Raw genomic sequence first — 21,415 nt, 5'->3', positions numbered from 1 at the left:
TTTACTAGCTACTCTAGCTAAACTTAGTGAATTTGAGTCCGATATTGGGACAACGATCTGGTAAAACCACCCGTTCGGTGAAATGGCATTCGGTGAAATGGCCCTTTCGGCGAAATGACCGTATTCCAACGCGGATGATATAATCCCTTCACCACCCAAAGCTCAGAGTTCAAATTTTCAATCCTATAGTCCAGAATACAGATCCCAGTGTTCAAAGTTCAGTGCTCGGAGTCCAGAGTACAGAGCGTAGAGCCCAGTATTTAAAATCTAGAGTTCAAGAGCTCAGAAGTCCAGAGTCGGAGTATGAAGTAAAGAGTCCAGAATTCTGAGTATAAAGCTCAAAATCTAGAGTGCAGAGATCTTTCAAGAGAATCTAGAGCTCAGAAACCAGAACCCATAATTCAGAGTACCAATGTCCAGAGTCCAAAGAATGGAGTCCGAATCCAGAACCAAATGTTCAAAATCAAGAGTCCAGAGCCGAGAATCTAGAGTCCACGGTCCAAAGTGTACAGCTCAGAGCGCAAACTCCAGAGCTCAGAGTTCGTAGTTCAAAATCTTTAGAGTTCATAGTTTGTAGACTCTGAGTCCAAAGTTTAAATTTTAACGCTTAGGGTTTAGAGTTCAGAGGCGAAATCTAGACTTCAAATTGCAGAGTTCGGAGTCGAAAGCCCAGTGTCTTAAATATTGATTACAGAATTCAGAGTAAAGAGACTAGAGTAAAGAGTTCAGAGACCAGAATCTAAAGTTTAAAGTCAAAATTGAAGACGAGACGGATTCTAGAATCCAGAAGCCAGAATATAGAATACAAAATCCTAGTACTTAGAAGCCAGAGTCCAGAGTACAGAATCCAGAGTTCGGAGTCCAGTGTATAGCTTCCAGAGGACAGAGTCAAAAGTTCAAAGTCTAGAGAGGAAAGTTTACAGTCCTGAGTTCAGTGTTCAGGATACAGAGTCCAGTATAGAGAATTGAGAGTCCAGAGTAGTGAGACCAAAGTCCACTATCTAAAGTCCAGAGTGAAAAGTTCAGGATTCAGAGTACAGTGTCTAGAGTTCAAACTCCAAAGAATCCAAAGTTCAGAGTTCAGAGGCTATTGTTCAAAATCTACAGTGTTGTGTTCAAAGTCCAGTGGCTAGAAAGCAAAGATCAAGAGCGTCTAAAGTTCAGAATCCTGAGTCCGAAGTCCAAAACTCTGAGACCAGAGTCTGTAGTTAAAAATCTAGAGCGCAGAGTTCAAACTCTAGAATCCGAAGTCCGTAATTCAAATTCTAGAGCTTAGAGTCTAGTGTCCAAAGTCCAAAGTCCTGCGTCTAGAGTATAGACTACAGAATCCAGAGTTCAAAGTCCAAAGTATAGAGTCCAATGAACAGAATCTAAAGTTTAAAGTCCAATGTGAAAGAGAGACGGATTCTAGAATCCAGAAGCCAGAATATAGAATACAAAATCCTAGTACTTAGAAGCCAGAGTCCGAGTACAGAAACCAGAGTTTGGAGTCCAGCTTCCAGAGGACAGAGTCAAATATTCAAAGTCTAGAGTGCAAAGTTTACAGTCCTGAGTTCAGTGTTCAGGATACAGAGTCCGGTATCGAGAAAAAAGAGTCCAGAGTAGTGAGCCCAAAGTCCACTATCTAAAGTCAAGAGTCAAAAGTTCAGAATTCAGAGTTCACGATTCAGAGTACAGTGTCTAGAGTCCAAACTCCAAAGAATTCAAAGTCCAGGATCCAGAGACTATTGTTCAAAATCTACAGTGTTGTGTTCAAAGTCCAGTGGCTAGAAACCAAAGTTCAGAGTTCACGATTCAGAGTACAGTGTCTAGAGTCCAAACTCCAAAGAATCCAAAGTCCAGGATCCAGAGACTATTGTTCAAAATCTACAGTGTTGTGTTCAAAGTCCAGTGGCTAGAAACCAAAGTTCAAGAGCGTCTAGAGTATAGAGTCCAGTGAACAGAATCTAAAGTTCAAAGTCCAGAGCTCAAAGTTGGGAGATCAAGAACATCTAGAGTTCAGAAACTGGAGCCCAGTCCGATGTCCAGAGCTCAGAGTCCAGAGCTAAGAGTTTAGAGTATGAAGGCCTGCGCCTATAGTTAAAAATCTTGAGTACAGAGTTCAAAGTCTAGAGTCGGGAGTCCAGCGGCCAGCGTCCGTAGTTTAAATACAAAAGCTTAGAATCCAGAGTCCAGAGGCGAAATCCAGAGTTAAAAGCACACAGACCAGAGTAGAAAGGTTGAATTCCTGAGTCTAGAGTATAGACTACAGAATCCAATGTTCAAAATCCACAGGACAAAATCTAAGGTTCAAAATCCAGAGTGAAGAATTCAAAGTCCTGAGTCTAGAATCCGGAATCCAGAATATAGAGGACAGAGTTTAAAGTCCAGAGTACAGTGTCAAAAGTTCATAGATCAGATTGAAGAGTTTACTATCCAGAGTTCAGAATCCAGAGTACAAAGTCGCGAGAATCGACTCTATAATCCAGAGTACAGAATACAGAATCTGCAGTTCGGAAAAAAATATTACCCAGATTGCGTCCTACATTGAAAAACATTGAAAGTCGATTAACAAAAAGGCATCCGTTTTAATTTACATTAAATTTTGTCAAATCGATGTGGCGAAGCCGCATTAGATATTCTTTCACTTAGCAAACAGAAAATATCACATATATTTTCTTGGTAGATACACCTATGCAATTGCTTAGTGGCTAATCATCAATAAGTTTCCTTAGAAACTCCGTTCTGAGGTTCATGAATCAATCTCATTTGTGTTTATTCAAATCAATTCCAATTATAATATTAAGACAAATGCAAGAATCGGCGAAATGACCCTTTCGGCGAAATGACATTCGGTGAAGTGGCCCATTCGGCGAAACGGCTTTCGGCGAAATGACTTTCGGCGAATCGACTTTCGGCGAAATGGCTTTCGGTGAAATATGCCTGATCCTAAATTAAAAGATGGTTACTTCCAAGGAAAAAAAATAGTTTTTCCCACAAAAACTTGTGTTCTTTTTGTTTTTATTTACTCAACGATGTGTCTGAAATTCTCAAGTAATGACTTATTTGAATAATACATTTTCATACGAAATAGGGTTCAGAAAGTTTTTCTGGTACGAAGAGGCGAATGACCTTGAGGTTAAAACTTCTGTAGTTAAACCAAAAAAAAAGTTTCATTCCACTCCCAGGTAGGTGAGGCACGGTTTGTCTTACTCGATAAAAAGGTAATCGAATTTGCTGGGAAACCCAACTTTTGATCGAAGCCTCGAGGGCTCCTAGTGACAAATGTCTGTCTTCCTGTACGGGAGAGTGTTCGGTTTCCGGCACCCTTTACTTTCAAGCTTATAACTTCTGACTAATTGCACATTTTGCGGACATATATACATCAATGGAAAGCTAAAGTCCCTAGCTAACATCTGAATAAGAAACTAAGTTGATTCAATCGGTTGCAATTTTTTTATTATCAATTTAGTGAAGTGATAAATTTTGGCCATTTCAAATATGGTGTTCGGTTACCGGCACCCTAAGAAATTTCTCTAAAAATGGAAAAATATAAGTAAAAACTGCGAATTCATTCTTTTCGGAGGATTTTTGGACCAAAGTCTTCATTGTATGATGATAACTTTCAAAAGTCTGTAAAAAGTCTTTAGACGAAAAAAAGGTTTACATGTTACCTAAGAAATTTGATAATTTACAGACGAATTTGCAAACTTTGCATCTCGGCATATCACTGACAATTTTTCACGATTTGTCGAAAAAAAAATGGGATGCCGGTAATCGAACACCTTGGGGTGCCGGTAACCGAAATCGGTAGACATTTTTAAAATGACGAAAAAAAAAATTTTGATTGCGAAAATTGTGATAGCATCTGGTGTTAAATCACGAAATAGATCGATTTCACCTCATAAATATTCAATCCTTCTTACCTTTTCGATTGATGCTTTTCAATTTATGATACTGTAACAAAAACGTCATAAAAAACATTGGTGTTGATTTTCACGCAATTACAATTTGTTTTGAGCGCAGTAAAAAAGTACAAGCGTCTGTTTGCTTTGGTATTCGGCACAAAAAGAATGTGCTGCTATCAAACACACATGATATTTGTCGAAATGACGCTATCTGCTTTCTATCAAAAGTTACGGTGGGATGCCGGCAACCGAACACCTTCCCCGACACGAAAAAAAATACATTCCCTTAAAAAATCATGAAATATGTCATTTAATTAAAGCGTGCCTATGACCGTATTCCAACGCGGATGAAATAATCCCTTCATCACCCAAAGCTCAGAATTCAAAGTTCCAATCCTATAGTCCAGAATCCAGAGCCCAGTGTTCAAAGTTTAGTGCTCGGAGTGCAGAGCCCAGTATTCAAAATCTAGAGGTCAAGTGCTCAGAAGTGCAGAGTCGGAATCTGAAGTCAAGAATCCAGAATTCTGAGTATAAAGCTCAAAATCTAGAGTGCAGAGATCTTTTAAGAGAATCTACACACTTAAAAAAAACCCTGTGATTTTACATCTTATTAGATGCACATAAATGGAGCGTCGCAGCTCACGCAAATTTACGTCGAAGAACATTTAATAATGTGTCTAAAACTGCGTGACATGAATTTCATTGAAATAAAAAAGAATACTGATAGCAACCGACGCGACTTGAACCGAGAATCATTGCACAAGCACGTCTGTTAATCGACTGAGCCACAGAAGCATGTATCTGCTTGGTTGGTAAAAGGTGGATTTAAATTCATACAGTCGCACCTGCTAGCAGAACTTAAGTTACCTGTAAAATTCAAGCTCATCTGACATTAAGTCATTACAAATAAAATTTTCCGTCATTTGTCAAATTAGGTCTTTATGAATTACATCATATGAGGGATTAAGTCACCTGTAAAATTCAAATTTTTTTGGAGTGTAGAGTTCAGAAACCAGAACCCATAATTCAGAGTAGTCCACGGTCCAGAGTGTACAGCTCAGAGCGCAAACTCCAGAGCTCAGAGTTCGTAGTTCAAAATCTTGAGAGTTCATAGTTTGTAGACTCTGAGTCCAAAGTTCAAAATTTAAAACTTAGAGTTTAGAGTTCAGAGGCGAAATCTAGACTCCAAATTACAGAGTCCGGAGTCGAAAGCCCAGTGTCTTAAATATTGATTACAGAATTTAGAGTAAATAGTTCAGAGTAAAGAGTTCAGAGACCAGAATCTAAAGTTTAAAGTCCAAAATAAAAGAGAGACGGATTCTAGAATCCAGAAGCCAGAATATAGAATACAAAATCCTAGTACTTAGAAGCCAGAGTCCAGAGTACAGAATCCAGAGCTCGGAGTCCAGTGTATAGCTTCCAGAGGACAGAGTCAAAAGTTCAAAGTCTTTAGTGCAAAGTTTACAGGCCTGAGTTAAGTGTTCAGGGTACATAGTCCAGTATCCAGAATTGAGAGTCCAGAGTAGTGGGTCCAAAGTCCACTATCTAAAGTCCAGAGTGAAACGTTCAGAATTCAGAGTTCACGATTCAGAGTACAGTATCTAGAGTCCAAACTCCAAAGAATCCAAAGTTCAGAGTCCAGAGGCTACTGTTCAAAATCTACAGTGTTGTGTTCCCGATTTCAACAAGCCTAGGTTCGTTTGGAAGCTACTATTGCCTCATCCAAAAAGATTAGAGATTCAAATGGCTGTCACAATTCCGATGATACCGATCAATTTTTTCGGATATGGATCAACCGATTTCAACAATTTTGGACTCGTTCGGGACTAGTATTGGATGGTTGATCAAGTTCGAAGATCAAATTGGTTACTTTCTGGTTCCGAAGATATAATCGAAATTATCTTAATTAAAAAGGCAAAAAATGCTTAATGAGACTGTGTTACTGGCATGAGAAAGGTATTTTCACACCACTAGGTAAATTAGGAATAAGTTATGTTTTAGATTTGTTGCAAATTTATTCATTCATTGTTCAGTTTTGATAAAAATCGATGTTTTCCTATGGCCACATCTGATTTCTTGCCAAATTTTATTCAGCCAAGCAGATTTCTTGCCAGATCAACAATTTTGGCGTACGTATGACTTTGTCGGTATAATGTCTTCGGATTCGCTTTGCATCCGTTCAATATGGTTCTTTTCCGATATTTTCTGGAAGGACAATTCGGATCTTAATATGCGGATATTGCCGATCTGAGTGGACAGTGACATCACTAAAAATGATTATCATTATCTTTTTATAAGCAGTTTATGATATGCCTAGCAACGTGAGTGATCAGTGAGATATCGTATCAACACCTGTTTCTTGAATCTTTAGCTGCGGTTTATTCAGCTGTCAAATCCTAATCAAAGCCGTTGCGACAGTTAGAATTGCATGCATACCACCAAACCGGTACCGGTAGTCCCTAACCTCCGGCCACTGATTCCTGGATAGTTCCTCTAGTTGCCGGGCCGAACAGGTCCTGTCAGTCCATCATCACCGTCAACCTCAGCCCACAAACCACAGATCTTAGCGCCAGAAAAACTGGCGGCATGCGGTAATGGTGACGACTGTAACCAGACAGACAATCCGGGTCTGGCACCGAGGAGTGACAGTGCGTCGGCAATCGGTGGCACTGGTGATAGCAACCGGCTCGGTCAGAGCTATAAACTCCGGCCAATTGTGTTCAACATGTGACCGAACCGGTTCTACTCTCCGGACTAGACTGGTAGTAGTTTGCTCTTCGGGGAGTTGACTTGTACACTTACGGATGAATGGTCGGAATAGCAGCTCGGCCTGTGCCGGTTGATGTAATTTTCACCTCGGACCGACTATCGTAAGTCCACCCTGGAAAGTGTGTCTCGGTGTCGATTGTAGGGTTTCATTCATGTTTCTGCGATCCGGCAATCAACGGTCTGTCGGTCGCGAAATTGCTTAGCGATGGGTAGTTCATTAAAACTTTATCCGTTAAGTGACCGAGTGGTGAGCCACAGGGGAAACATTAGTGGGTAATTATCTGATGCGAATCTGTTCCAAGGAATTAGTTCCGGTTAGAAGCAGCGGTTAGACTGGGAGTAGATTTAACCCGTTTAAGCGTATCTCAGTGCAGTAAATCAATAGCTGCGTGACGAATCATCATGATAATTATTGAACGAATTGTATTAAAATGGAAAATTGTTCGGTTTTGTTTGTTTACATTCGGAGCTGCTATTAAAAGGCCCGCTAGTCTACTAATCCGATCTGTCTTCTCCTTGAACGCGACCAGACAGACATCGTGAACCGAAAAAAAGCCGCTCCGATTTGCATGCCGATTGATTAACAAACTCCAAATTTTGTCAAATTATCAAATTACTAATCGATTTTTTTTCTCCTTCCTTCCTTTTTTTTTCTTCTACTTCCAATAACGGTTACTTGGCGCACCACGAACAGACGAACGAGATGCCATACAGAAGAAAACGTTCACGAAATGGGTCAACAAACATTTGAAAAAGGTAAGACACGATTTTTACTTTCGCCTATGCGCATAACATACTACCACCACACATAACCAGTTCTAAGCATAGTTTGCCGGAATCCCTCTCTCCAGCAACGAGTATCTACCATGGAAATTACGTTTTTCCAGTACAAGTCAAAGTGGTCCTCGTTACACTACCGACAGATGGGCTCATCTCGTCATCATCGTCGATATTTTCGATTCAACCACCGACCGTTGATGTGTTTAACCGTACAAAAACGATCAACTTCATTTCCTAAACGCTCTCGTGCACATAACCTCGAACTTCAACTTTCTTCACTCGTTCCGGAGTGTTCCATACTGTTGCAAGCGAACATGTGCTGGACTTTGAATCATCGCGTTTATCCACTGCCTTCGGACAAGCTGTCCCACTTTTTGTTGATGTTTTGTTCCTGTATTTCGTTTTTATCTTCACAACATTATCTAATTTTATGAGGATAAATGATTTATGTAGTTTGTTTTTTTCATGTGTCTGCGATTCGTTCCCCTCTTTGCGATCGTTTTTCAGCGTTCCCCTAGTTAATTGTTTCCCATTGTTTGTGAATTAGGTGCCACTTAGTTCAGCTCAACTTGGATTGATTGTATCCACTAGATTGGGTTTCGATGGACAACTTACTTGGTGATGTGACACTTGCTGGGACTGAGTTCGGGTTTGTAAATGTGAAGATACAGATTCACCTTAGTTATTATCCTTATCAAGTAGCAGATTTCTGAACTGATTCTCGGATCCGTTCACTGTTTGAAAACAACCTACAATTGAATTCATCTAATATTTGTAAGTCAGAAATTTTTCGTTTAAAAAAAAACAGACGGGTGAGTAATGTCAGAAACATGACTCGATGACGTAAATACAAATGAAATTTGCACGCTTTTCCTCGCACTTCCGAATATCGATAATCTACAATCTTATCGTCTTTCGTCTTTGTTTGAAGTGCGTAAAAACCTCAGATACTATAAAAGTGTTAAATATTTAGTGGCATTAATATGTTATTAAAAACTATTTATTGGATTATGAGATAATATTAAATTATTAAGATTTAAATTGGGTGTTTAGCCACAAGTGGTGACTTTTCAGCCCTATTATATACATGATTTGGTTATTACCTTGAAGACATCATTTGCTTCCGCAAAGCTGGATTTTTGTGTAGGGAAAATTCTAAACCTACTTGTTTGTGTAATGGGGAAAAGGAACTTATATACTAACTTACTAACTAATACAGAGAGCGAATCGATTCAATTGAATATTGCATCGATTTTTGTCGGAATTTGCTTATAATATTATGTGACATTACATCTAATGGTTCTATATTTGTGAGTCTGTGTAACTCATTTGCACTAAACCAGGGAGGACGCTTCAAAATCATTTTGAGTTTTATTCTGAATCCTTTGAAGCGTTTTCTTCCTGGTGGTACAACAACTTGACCAAATTGGTACTGCATAAAGCATGGGTGGTCTGAAAATTGTATTTATATATTAACAATTTGTTTTTTAGACAGAGCTTAGAATTTCTGTTTATAAGAGGATATAAACATTTAATATATTTATTACACTTTGCCTGGATTCCTTCAATGTGATCTTTAAAAATGAGTTTTTTGTCATACGTTGAACCTAAGTACCATTCTACCGTTGATTTCGAGTAGTGGCAAGAAGCAAGATCTAGTCAGAAGACAACAGGATCCTTGTTGCTTCGAATCATGGGTAGAAGTCGTTTTTGTAAACATTCCTTGATGTATATCTCGCTGTTCATTGAAGCAGTGGTGATGAAGGGTTTCGAAATCTTACCGCAGCTACAAATTGCTTGCCAGACCATAGCTTTCTTACCAAATTTTTCGACTTCAATCGATGTCTCGGACTGGTTCAACACTTGTCCTTCTCGCACCGTATAATATTGTGGTCCCGGCAAGGATTTGTAATCGAGTTTCACGTAGGTTTCGTCGTCCATGATTATGCAGTTTAAATTTCCAGCAAAAATCGTATTGTACAGCTTTCGTACCCTCGGCCTGATCGATGCTTCTTGTTTCGGGCTACGTTTTGGTTGTTTCTGTTTCTTATAGGTTCGAAGATTCAAACGTTTTTTAGCACGAAGAACATTTGACTTCGAAGTGCCCACTTTGTTGGCCACATCCCGAACTGAAACCTCCTTCTTTTGCTCGAACGCTTTCAGCATACGTTTATCCAACTGAGGGTTAGCAGGACCTTTTCTTCGACCCGTTTTCGGTTTATCCTCAAAGGTGTTATCCTCACCGAACTTCCTGATTACATTTCGCACGGCTTTTTCACTTACTCCTTCCATTTTTGCTATCTTTCTCAGTGACAGTCCGCGTTCTGTGCAGCATTTGTACACAATTTTTGGACGCTGTTCTGCTGAAAGTCCACGCATTTCGAAATAAACTAATGAAAACGAATAAACAACTGCACAAGTGGTTAGAGAAGAGTATAAACTACAGGACGCAGCCATAAAAATTGACAGATTCTGAACCATTGCGAAATGGCAGCGGTTTTTGGTTGCGTCCATACTTTCTGGGAGAGTCTTCAACGCTATGGTTTTCCCTCCGCTCATTTTCTCAGAGTTGGCTGATCCGGTTTCAACAATTCTAGGCTCGTTTGAAAGTTACTATTGGATCATTGAGCAAGTTTGGCAGATTGCTTTACTTTCGGTTCCGAAGATATAATCGTATATATTATAGCTGATATTTTTGGTTTGGAGAATGTTTTCAGATATGCGACGTAAACGCTGAACTAACTGAATCAATCTACAAGGATCAGTCCCATGGGGTTGTTCGAGCCATTGATGTGGAAAAAGGCAACCAAAATTTCTAATGATCTACATTCAAACAGTTCAATAAATCGTCACACTTTTGAATCCGCAATTGCACGAGAGTCTGCTTAGATTGGTCTTGATTAGGAACCAACACCGAACATTGTTTGTCTTGATTTGTGTTTGTTTTATAGCCGATGAAATTACACCAATATCCCAAATGTATGCAATTATATCTTTGTACATACTTGCGATACGATTTTGAGCTTCTCTTCGCCAAGCTTGTGTTCAAGTTTTGTATGCAAGCAGTCATTTTTATAGCGTTAAGTTTCTGTACCATTCTGCGATTTCGGTTGAAGCGATAAACTTTTTCTCATTATCAATCGAGTTCTTCTTATATAAATTTGAAATCAATCTTAAGCACTCAAAATTTATCCTGGGTAGTTGTCAAATTCTCAGGCGAAACGACGTAACATGGAATTTCATCCGAGCTTGCATGACACAAAATCAGAGCATCAGGGTTGCCACATTTAAGTCTGTCATTTTTAGAAGAAAAATCTGTAAATCTGTACCAGGAGATTAAAAACCTGTATAGAAAAAGCTGTATATGGAAGTGATAAGAAATCGAAGCAGAACGGAATGAAAAGTCTAGAACACAGTTCGGAATTTTATTATGTAGTTGGAAAAACGTTGGAAGTAAAATTTGAGTTTGAGTCTCTCGAAATGATAATTTGATGAAAAACTTTTAAAATCTAATCTGAAAGTGAGAACTTAGTCTGATTATTTTTTGCTTTCGTTTTTGAGGTATAGTGCAACTGGCAATCTTCCTTTTTATTACCTTATGTTATGATCGAGGCCATCATCTTCCCATCATATCAGAACCAAATTTTGAAAGTATGAGGAATTACGCTACACTACTTGCAAGATGAAGTGAGCATAGAAAAATCTTGATTAGCAGATAGAACATCTGTGTTTAGTGTCCGTGATATTCCTTTTTATGTAAATTTTATCTTCTTTTCAGAATCAACACAAAAACAGGATAATGGTACCATTATTCAATATATTTTAACTCGATCATTATTCAATTTTTAATCCACGTCAAAAATCTGTAGAAATCTGTATTTCTTGCCAAAAATCTGTAATCTGTATATACAGAATCTTGGTCACAAATTTATCTGAAAAATCTGTAAAATACATACCAATTAAAACTTCAAATGGCACTTTTTGTCTTGCTGTCTAGCAACAACCTACCTCTAGCATGCTACGCGTAGGACTGAAACGTTAGCTATAATTTCGCTTCTATTTATAGATTCGCGTGCTTCCAACAGCTTCGTTTTTGCATCGATTGACCAATCAGAGCGATGCTTTCCCTTTGATATATCACTTATTCCTTCAAAACCGTCGTCTATGGCAGGGAAATCCGATATGCCGGAGATTTTTAGCTGACAAAATAGGACACTGCTCGCTACTAATCAAAATTTCAATCATTTATAATTGAAAATACGTGGCTTGATACATTCAAATCGAATCTTAGAAATATTTCCAATCAAATAATGAAATAATATTAATAATTGATACAAAATATGCAGAGCTGTAAGTGTTTAAAACCTGACCATTTCTACGTGTATTTTTCCTTGAGTTTCTGATTTGCACCCCTATATAGAAAATAAAGATGTGTTCCACATCAGAATTAGTTAGAATGAGACTGTTTGAATGGTAAGAAGAAAACATTGTCTCACCATTGGTGACCACATTATGAACTCAATTTTGTGAATGATATATTCTTGCCCATGACAGCCGAAAATACTTGTAAACTTTTTTTAAGTAGTCCAATCAACATTCACGTTGCTCTTTATTACTGACATATTTCACTGGCATACGGTGCTTCTTCCACCATGCCGTAGTGTTTTAGCGGCACTGCAAAATATGTTCACGGCCGACCGTGCGGGACTCTTGGAAATGTGGTTCGTTTCTTCGACGTACGTTGCGAATCCGTTCATCCCAGCTGGAAATGATTAAATTCCGTGGTCATTCACTTTTCCGCAACGTATCGGTAGTTTGCGCATAATTTACGGCTGCCATCTACGACCTGCCATCTGACATCTGCGGGCCCGAAGAAAATTTGAAGAAGATTGCCATTAGGCATAATTGATCGGGAAGTTCCACTGTACGGCACCCGACAATTCGGAGATTCTGCTAGATATGATTTTCAATAAATGTTTGTTTGCTCACAAGTTTCTGTCATAATATGATCCAGCAGCAGCTGCTGCTGCTGCTGCGTTTGTTTGTCGCAACATAACTGCTCGCTCTCTACGCTGTGAAATCTGGAAGGTAAACATGATGCCTTAAATGCAGATCAATAGCATGCAGTGGAAAAACAAGTGCCAGCATAACCACTCCGTTGACGCACACCAACGGCTCATGGGAGGCCGCAGTCCAGCTACGAGGTTTCACATGCGTGCGTGTAGGCAAAAACCTACACGCACTATTCGACGGTTGAGGTTGGTTGCAAACTCATTTCACCAAATCGAGAAACTAGGTATGTATGTACAACGAAACATGGTTCAGATTTCTCGCCGGTAATTCACGCGCGTCAGTTCTTTGAAGTCTCCACAGCAGAGAGGGAGAGAGATAGAGCAGAGCAGAGAGGTAGTGTGACCTTGCGGATGTCGCTTTTAACGCGCATCATTCCAAAGAAAGACCCTCCGACGCGTTATGGTCATACGGAGTCGGAGGCGGTTTCGGACTACGCCAATGATGAATCACGTATCAGATCGGTTTTTTCTCTTTTCTTTCTAATGGAATCTGCACCGATCCGATGGTGTGATTCATCAAGCAAGTCTGGGTGTCCGGTTCGGTCGGACCATAAATCGATCTCCCTTAGTGGGTTACTGTGCAAAGGACGCGCGTAAGTAGCCAACGCGCCCCGCCAAACACGACGACGACGACGACAACAATGGGCAGTCCTTCAAGGATTTTTGATCTTGCCATATTTCTCGGGTTAAGTAGGAAGATATAAGAATAAAACAAGCTTCCAGTATGGAAATTGACTTGGGCGATGTTGACTTGGTCACACATTAAAATAAACATAATTCAATTATTTCACGTGGACGGCTAATTTAAGGTCACCGCAAGGGTCTGTGCCAGAATTCGGCTTCCGATGATTGTCTCGGAATAGTGCACGGGAAGGGCGTGGAGGAAGTGTTGAAACACTTCTCTGGCGAAAACTTTTGTTGCCATGTCACTTTTCCCGTTTAATGGCTCTGCATTATTCATCAGCAGTTATCTTTCTTCCACAAAAACTGCACACAACGTTCAACCGACAACAACGCTATCACGTCAAGCATCCGCTCTGCCTATCTTTTTCCGTTAGCGGTCTACCGTTCCGGATGCTGTACAAATTGCTCATTAGCCTCCGAAGAACACACCTTTGTTTCCTATGCGGATGCCATATGCACACAACAATCAGCTGCTCATCTATCATTTCCGCGATTTCACGATGATTTGGATGGTGCTGATGATGTTCGACACCAATCGCGAATTGCTATTGTTTTGCATTTTGGCTTCAGACCCTTCCGTCTCTTTTCGCCACAAACCACCGAATCGCTTGATGGCAATGATCTTTTATGCAGTTTCATGGAAAAAAATCTTACGTCAAATCACTTCTTGTGCGGTCATCAGAGGCAAACTATTCGTCACACTTCTACCCAATAATCGGGTGGACGGCTGAAACCGCGAGCAGTACAACTACCACCCTTCTGGCGTGACGGTTTCAATAGATTCAACCAGAAGGTGAGTGATGTTGAATCAAAGTGATAACGTGAACAGTGAAACTGCGCTGTCTGATCCCGATGTAGCGGCAGAATTACTATTCTAAGACCAACCGCTGCGAGTCGGTTGATTAAATTTACGTACAAATACACGCCAATCATATACAATAGATGACTATGCCGTTTTATAGATATTAATGTGTTGTATGAAAAACTTCAAACCATGGCAGAATATTGTATTGCCGGGTGTCAAGTTTGGATTCCTTTCGTAACTAATTGGCACTTTTTGATTCGAAAATCGAGGTTTTCATCTTTTGACAAAAGCAAACCATTCTCGTCCTAGGGATTTGGCCAGCCCCCTGCTAGGTACCCGAGTAGAGTGTGAGATTAAAAAGAAAACTCAATTTGATGTTGTGCTGTTCGCGTATATCGATTACTTAATTTGCTATCATTTTGGTCGTTTTAACGGTTAAAAGATCAAAATTGAAAGCAAAAAAATGCTGTGTGACATCAAACTGGAAACTAGTTTTGCTCTCAGTGAAGGCACATTGAAAACTTAATATGATGTAGATTTTCTCGAAATGACACGTCACGAGCATAATCTAAAAATAGAACAGCCAAAAAAGGTCCGGGATAGTATACATTTAGGCGATATCACTCGCAATCAAGAAAAAAGATTTTATGCAATCTCCATATTAGTCGCAAGCAAGAAAAAAGATTTCATGCAATCTCCACACTACCGCGGAGAGAATCCGGTTTCGAACTTAGGTGATTTGGAATGTGAACTTTTGGCGATTGCTATGGACTGTAAGCGCTAGCTATCAGGAGATGGAAAATGTTCGATTATATTGTTGTTTCACAAAGTTGTATGCAGATAGTTTCTGTCAGTGCACACTCGTTGTGTCGCTTCCATCCCGCATCCACCGTGAATAGCAGTGTGGCTATTTGAGTACAGTATAAAAAAGTTCTCTTTGTCCTTCTCATATCCAAAGCTGTAGCATTCAAACATTATAACATCAAATTGAGTTATCTACTTGATCGCATATAACTCGCACATGTAATCACTTTGAAATACGAATTTAGAGGCTCTGAAGACCGAACCTTTTACAGTGAAGTCTTTTACAACACAGGGAACGTGAATTAGGAATTCGGCAATAAGGTATCCCAGATCATTTGTTTTTTCGGCTAATTGGGACAATGAACGATTATCTCGCTTCTGACCACAGATAGAACCAGAATTTCTTCAGCTCTTGTTTAAACTTATAATTTACGATCATTTGATGCAGAATTAGTCCTGTGACTCAAAATTATGAAGATTTAGTTGGGTTCTTTAGAAAAGTGTACTAAAGTTTCAAGATCTGAATAAAAAAAAAATAAAAAAATACTTCTCATAGCATCTAGCGTTAGTGAGAATATGAAGTTCTAAGCATTTGTAACTAGGAATAAGAATTGTTTCGAAGAGGTTCTTCGATACAGTTTGTGGACTACTTAGGAATATACAAATTAAACATATATTTTCTTGGTGGCTCCTCTAAGCCACTAAAGTATTATTAAGAATTAGCTCTAGGTTCTGAAATCTGAGACATTCCATATTCGATGTTCGAACTTCGTAAACAATTAATTTTTCCATATTGTTGAATATAAAGTTATGGACATTTTCAGAACGGGTTTGCAAAGTAGATTATTTTCGCCATCCAGGTCCCCGATTTCTGGATCGACTGGAAATAATGGTCTAAGCACTTTGGAATGAACTTCGCAACGTCGTATGATTACAAATATCGAAACATTTGATTTAAAACTGAACGCAAAAATTGTTACAGGATCGGATACTTAACGTATCTAGAAGGAAATAGATGACGTCAAATATATTTCTCATATCAAATTCAGAAATAAGCTACTTCTAGGGCAGACGATCAACGAGATGGGAATGCCAAAGCCACTATTCAGATTGACCTGCTTCAGACAAACGTAGTACCGATGATCGCCAATTTATCTAATGCCTCACAGACGTGTGGTTTGATACCAATATTCTCGTGGTTAAAAAGAAAGAGCATTATTTGCGTAAAAGTTGAAAAAATGTTGAAAAAACATCGTTTATTCGCGGTAATGGTTGCGGTCAACTGCAGGATCTCGGCAGGATGTCAAAGCATTTTTGTAAAAGGCAACAACGAATTGAAGGAATAATTCTTCCACTAAAACTTAACTTTGTATTTTTGTGCTGCCATTTCAAATTTGCTCAATTTCAATGGATTCACTAAGTTGTTGATTTTAATATTTTCATTTTTTGAGTTTCACAAAACTTTTGCCTTTAAACAGCAAAATGATAACACAATGTGATATTAATTGAAAATTTGATGAGTCGATATCATATTAAGATTTCAATCTGATGTTGCTATCATAATCAAATATCAATTTGTTCTAATTTTGATGTTAGACTTTACTCGGGTAGTCATGTATCCATATCCTTTCCGTATCCGAACCCGGCAAATACCCGTCGGCTTCGGGTTCGGGTCGGGTTTCGGTTACAAATGACAGGTAGAAGGTGAGAGTTAAGTTACTAAAAGATTTCTGCTTGCTTAAATGAACCTTGTCATATCTCACCTTTCTGTTCTATATCTTCACATAAAGAAGTCACTCAAAGTCATTTGACGTAGGACTACGTCTTTGTTATAGAAAAGGGGTACGGGGTGCAATTTCAAAATACAGAAATAAAAACCTTACAAACAGTGGTCAGGTTTAAAACATCTACATCTCAACCATTTTTTGACTGATTTTCGATATAATTATGCATACTGCTTGGAAATATTTGTACGCATCGGTTCGAGTAGATAAATCTATACATTTCAAAAAATTGAAACATCAATTAACAACGAACCATATCTAATTTTCTCTAACAGGTCTCGATAGTTTCGTGTACATATTTTCATGGTTTCCATAAGAATTCTGCGTTCACATTTAAGAAAACAACTGTACTGTTTGATACTGTCGTAGAGAAGGTTGCTAACACATCGTTCAAAAAATCTAGGAACTAACTTGAAAAAAAATCTTTCTTGTGCAAACAGTTTTTTTTCAACATGATCACCTTCAAATGCACTACAATCGTTCTAGCACTTTTCTAACTTTTCGAAGCCATACTTTTAGAATGATTTGTCCATGACCTCAAAATAGGCTTCAGTTGCGGTGATGACTCTTTCATTCGAGCCAAATATTTTTCCTCGGAGTATCTTATTAAAATCCGCTGGACGCTAGGTTATTGAGACTGTGGTGGGTGAGGAAACAGATCGGGGTCTAATTCGATCAATTTGTCCATTGTTTTCATTGACTTGAAGCACGGTGCATTGTCTTGGTTAAGGATGATTTTTTTCCTTCATATGAGACCGTTATTTTTCGATTTCGAACTTCAAACAAATCAATAACTCAATGTAATAATCATTTTTGATGTTAATTTTCTGTTCAAGGTAGTCGATGTTAATTATACCTTGAACATCTAAAAACTTACGCCATGATTGTTTCAGCTATCTGTAGCGTTTTTGGAAGACTTTCCCTGTTTGAATGCTGATATGACTCCGAAGCAAAATGGTGGATCCATGATTCGTCCATTGTTCCATACCAACGCAAGAAATCCATTTTATTGAGACTAAACAGTGCCGAACAGCTCTCTGGCTCTTTAATGCGTTGTTGCTTTTGTTCGATTATGAGCGAACGAGGCACTTATTTGGAAAAGACCTTTTTCATGCTCAGATTTTTACGTAAGATCGTAAACGCACTTTCAGTTGATGTGCTAATCATCTCAACACATCTAGTCACACGAACTTTGATTTTGCGTTCAGGCGCGGCAACTTATGGGGGGTGGGTTCAAAGCACCGTCAACGAAAAGTCTAAAGCTTTCTTTAAATAAGGAGAAGGAGCTTTATCAGGGTGCATATTGCCCCGTGGTTGATGGATGTTTACCCGTTGTTTAAGATCATCCTGCCTCTATGTTCAGATAATCGCACTTCGCGTAATTTAAATTGTATATTTTTCATGTTTTTCACGATCAGACGTCATGCCTGCATATATTTCAATAGAAAATTTTTAGGGGTTCTGGAAAATAAGATATTTTATGTATTATTTTTACGTTTCGTCTTTGACTCATCAGTGCAGGGCAGTTCAAATTGAACTGCTTATTGCTAAGCTCGGCATGTATTTTTCAATGCATTTAGCGAGTATTGGTACGTAATTTTCAGAGATAATGATTACGAAAGATAGTCATGCATGAAACTCTTCCGTGTTATTCTCTATAATTAAAATATAGCTACATTTCCTTAGGGGATGCGTTTTACCCCATCTACCCCTATTTCATTCTTACAGAATTTTACACATTTTTTTTGGCTACCAAGTGCCGCTGTTTGGATTCATATGTATCAATTATTCATTAAACAGATATATGTTTCTGTGGCTCAGTTAATCAACTGAAGTGCTTTGTGATCTAATGTTTCTCGGTTCAAGTCGCGCTGTTGCTACCCAGTTTTTATTCGATTTCAAACCACGTAATTTTCAAATCACACAATTTTACATGTTCTTGAATATAGATAGAATTCTTGAGAAGTGTGAAATATGACGCTCCATTTATGTGCATCTTATAAGATGTAAAATCCCAAGAATTTTTCGAACTGTGTACGATAGCGTAATAGTTCAAAATGAAAGTAATCACAGAGAAACTGTCATTTGCACTTGGGACCTTTCTAATATTCATCCTAATTTATACATCAGCGCAAATTTTTTCTATTGTCAATACGATAAATAAGTTACCTACGAAATTTCAGAGACACGATCGGATTGACGAGAATACGAATGAAAACTGAAAACCCTGTTTTAATGCACTTAGTGGTGTGATAATGCCTTTCTCACACACAAAAAAAAATTGAATTTTTGCAGGTGACTTATTCTCTCAAACGATGTTATTCACGGAAAGACCGAAATCAGCATTTTGGCGAAAAAAATAGTTGATTTTCTGATTTTAGTTTGAGTTTGAGACAACTAAAAAAATCTTACTTTTGCTAATTTAGATTTTTTAATTCTCATTCCCTTAATAATAATAAAATATTTGTTGAAATAGCTATTTTTAGTTGAATTCACCAACGTGCTGTCATTTCTGAGCTAAGACACACTTCATTCAACCAATTTTTTAATTTAATTAAAGAAATAAAACGTTGTTTTCAACCAACATATATGCTTGATTTGGCTTCTGCAATCTGCAGCTATATGGCGCACTGTCACCGAAAAAAACGTTAACACCGTAGTGATTACTAGCCACTACTACACTACTACCGAAAAAAATTTCAGTCGCGGTTGTCTTTTCTATATTGGCAGGTATAAACACAATGTTGTATAGGAGAAAAAGACATAAACGAAATATAAACTTCTTTTTGAAAATTTTTCTTCTAAATCGCTGTTTTCTTCATTCGACTTCGCGAAATCGACTCACTCACTGAAAACTTTGAGCACTCTGAAAACCAAACCCGAATACAAGTAGTACAACGAATGCCGTCGCCCGGAAGGTTGAAAGATACAAAAAACTTCATTTGATATATACAATTAGAGTGCAACATTCGAAACTGACCTCACTGTTCCGCGTGAAAACATCATTACGCACAATCGCTTGAAATGCGCACAAATTCTGAATAAATACACTTTCCACTAAGAGTTTACGTCATTTTTACATATAGGCTTAGAAATTTATATATAGATATGTCGTAACACATGCGAAAAAAATCAAAACAATTTGCAAGCAGTTTCAACAAGACTGTCCTTTTTAGCTTTTCAATTGATTGTTTTGCTTTGACACTTCTCATGAGTTTTTGGCTAATAAACTTGTTAATAAAACCAATTTCATTTTTGTTTTCTTTGTGCTGTCCTTCAGCAATGATGGTGACAGATAAATAGAAACCAATTTTTTGATTTTAATAACAAAATTAGTTGTCAATAAGAATTTCGTGTTGGATTGAAATATTCCTGGTTTGTGTCCAGGATATTCGCCAACTAAACACATTCTCTAAAAATAAGAGTTTTTTTCAGCATAGTAAATTCTCAATTTTAACTAATTTCATAGTTATTTTGGAAATTTTGTTGTTAAAATCAACTAATTCAAAAACAGTAATACGAATTAGGTGCAGAGCTAATTTCGGTCGTTCCGTGTAGTTTGTCAAATGAAGGGAAATTTCATTTTTTATGACTTAATGTTGGATCAACATGATTTTTACTGGTACCGACAGTAATGTGCATTCGGCTAGCGGGTGCGACTGTATGCACAGCAAAAAAATATGAAATTCACCGGTAACGTAAATCCGCATATGACTGAAACCATAAGAACGTAATTTGTGAAATGACTGAATTTTACAAGAATGTGTCGAACATACACTACTTTTAAAGCAGACGTGTACATTTACATGCTTCATCACTTGAAAATATGTCAGAATGCATTAAATATGTGTTTGCTCTAATGTGAAAATGAGTCGTTTTTGACGCTCGTGTATGTCGGTCTCAGAAGACAAATTTACACGACTTTTTCTAGGTGTGTGAATTTGAATGCACCTGGCTCAAATTAACGGATATTTTTTGTGACCTAATGATTCTCGGTTCAAGTCACGGTGGTCGTTAGTACTATATATTTTTCTATTTTAATGAATTTCATTTCATGGAATTTTAGACACAATACTAAATGTTCTTGCACGAAAATTTGCGTGAACTGCGATGCACCATTTATGTGCATCTAATAGGATGTAAAATCACAGAGTTTTTTCGAAGTTTGTAGCATTCTTGAAAAATTACTAATTGAATAGGAACAGGGAAGTTTGTTCGGGCGTAAATCAAAACCAAAATTAGATTTTTTCTATTTTTACCACATCGTTCGAAATGACGGTTTTATATTTTTAACACACTTCTCCCTGTAGTTCCGAAATACCCTTTTTTTGGGCCTTTTGTTTGTGAAAATTTGTTGAGCCATCTCGTAGAAGAGTGAGTTAGCTTCCTTTTTGGGAGATTTTGATTCCTATTTCCGGTACGTGCCGAACCGCACTCCGAGGATCGGTACATTTCTAAGACAAAACAAGAAAACCTTCCGTAAAAATTCGCGTAAATAAACCCGCGTAACTTCGAAAATCCCATTAAAAAAACCGCGTTACTTCGAAAATCCGCGTAAAAATCGTAAAAAAACGCGTAACTCTCGAAACCTGCGTAAAAAAGTCGCGTAAAAATTGTATAAAAAACCGTGTGCTCGGTCTCCGAAGACGGACATTTACACGATTTTTTTCTTGGTGTGTAATTTACGCCCGAACAAACATTTCTTGTTTCATCCAAGAGTCAATGAAAATTTTTTGAAGAATACCACAGTGATTTTCATGAGACTATGAGTGGTATGAGACAGGATGAAAACAGATTTTCTAGTAGTACCACACACTAAATTATGTGAAT

General features: G+C 38.1%; 1 protein-coding gene across 40 annotated transcripts in view; it reads left to right on the top strand.

The window, feature by feature from the left end:
• LOC131437101 (dystonin) overlaps positions 1-21,415 on the top strand; it is a 531,610-nt gene that overhangs the window by 249,360 nt on the left and 260,835 nt on the right. For all 40 annotated transcript variants that reach the window (XR_009230701.1, XM_058606235.1, XM_058606233.1 and 37 more), the window contains exon 3: positions 7,351-7,412. Coding sequence is in view for 39 of the 40 variants with exons in the window: in XM_058606235.1 (XP_058462218.1) it covers positions 7,351-7,412 (62 nt within the window). In the remaining variant the exon portion in view is untranslated. The remainder of the gene's footprint in view (positions 1-7,350; positions 7,413-21,415) is intronic.

This window comes from Malaya genurostris, chromosome 3 (assembly GCF_030247185.1).
Source record: "Malaya genurostris strain Urasoe2022 chromosome 3, Malgen_1.1, whole genome shotgun sequence".
NCBI lineage: Eukaryota > Metazoa > Arthropoda > Insecta > Diptera > Culicidae > Malaya > Malaya genurostris.
This window is presented reverse-complemented; position numbering and strand designations above follow the sequence as displayed.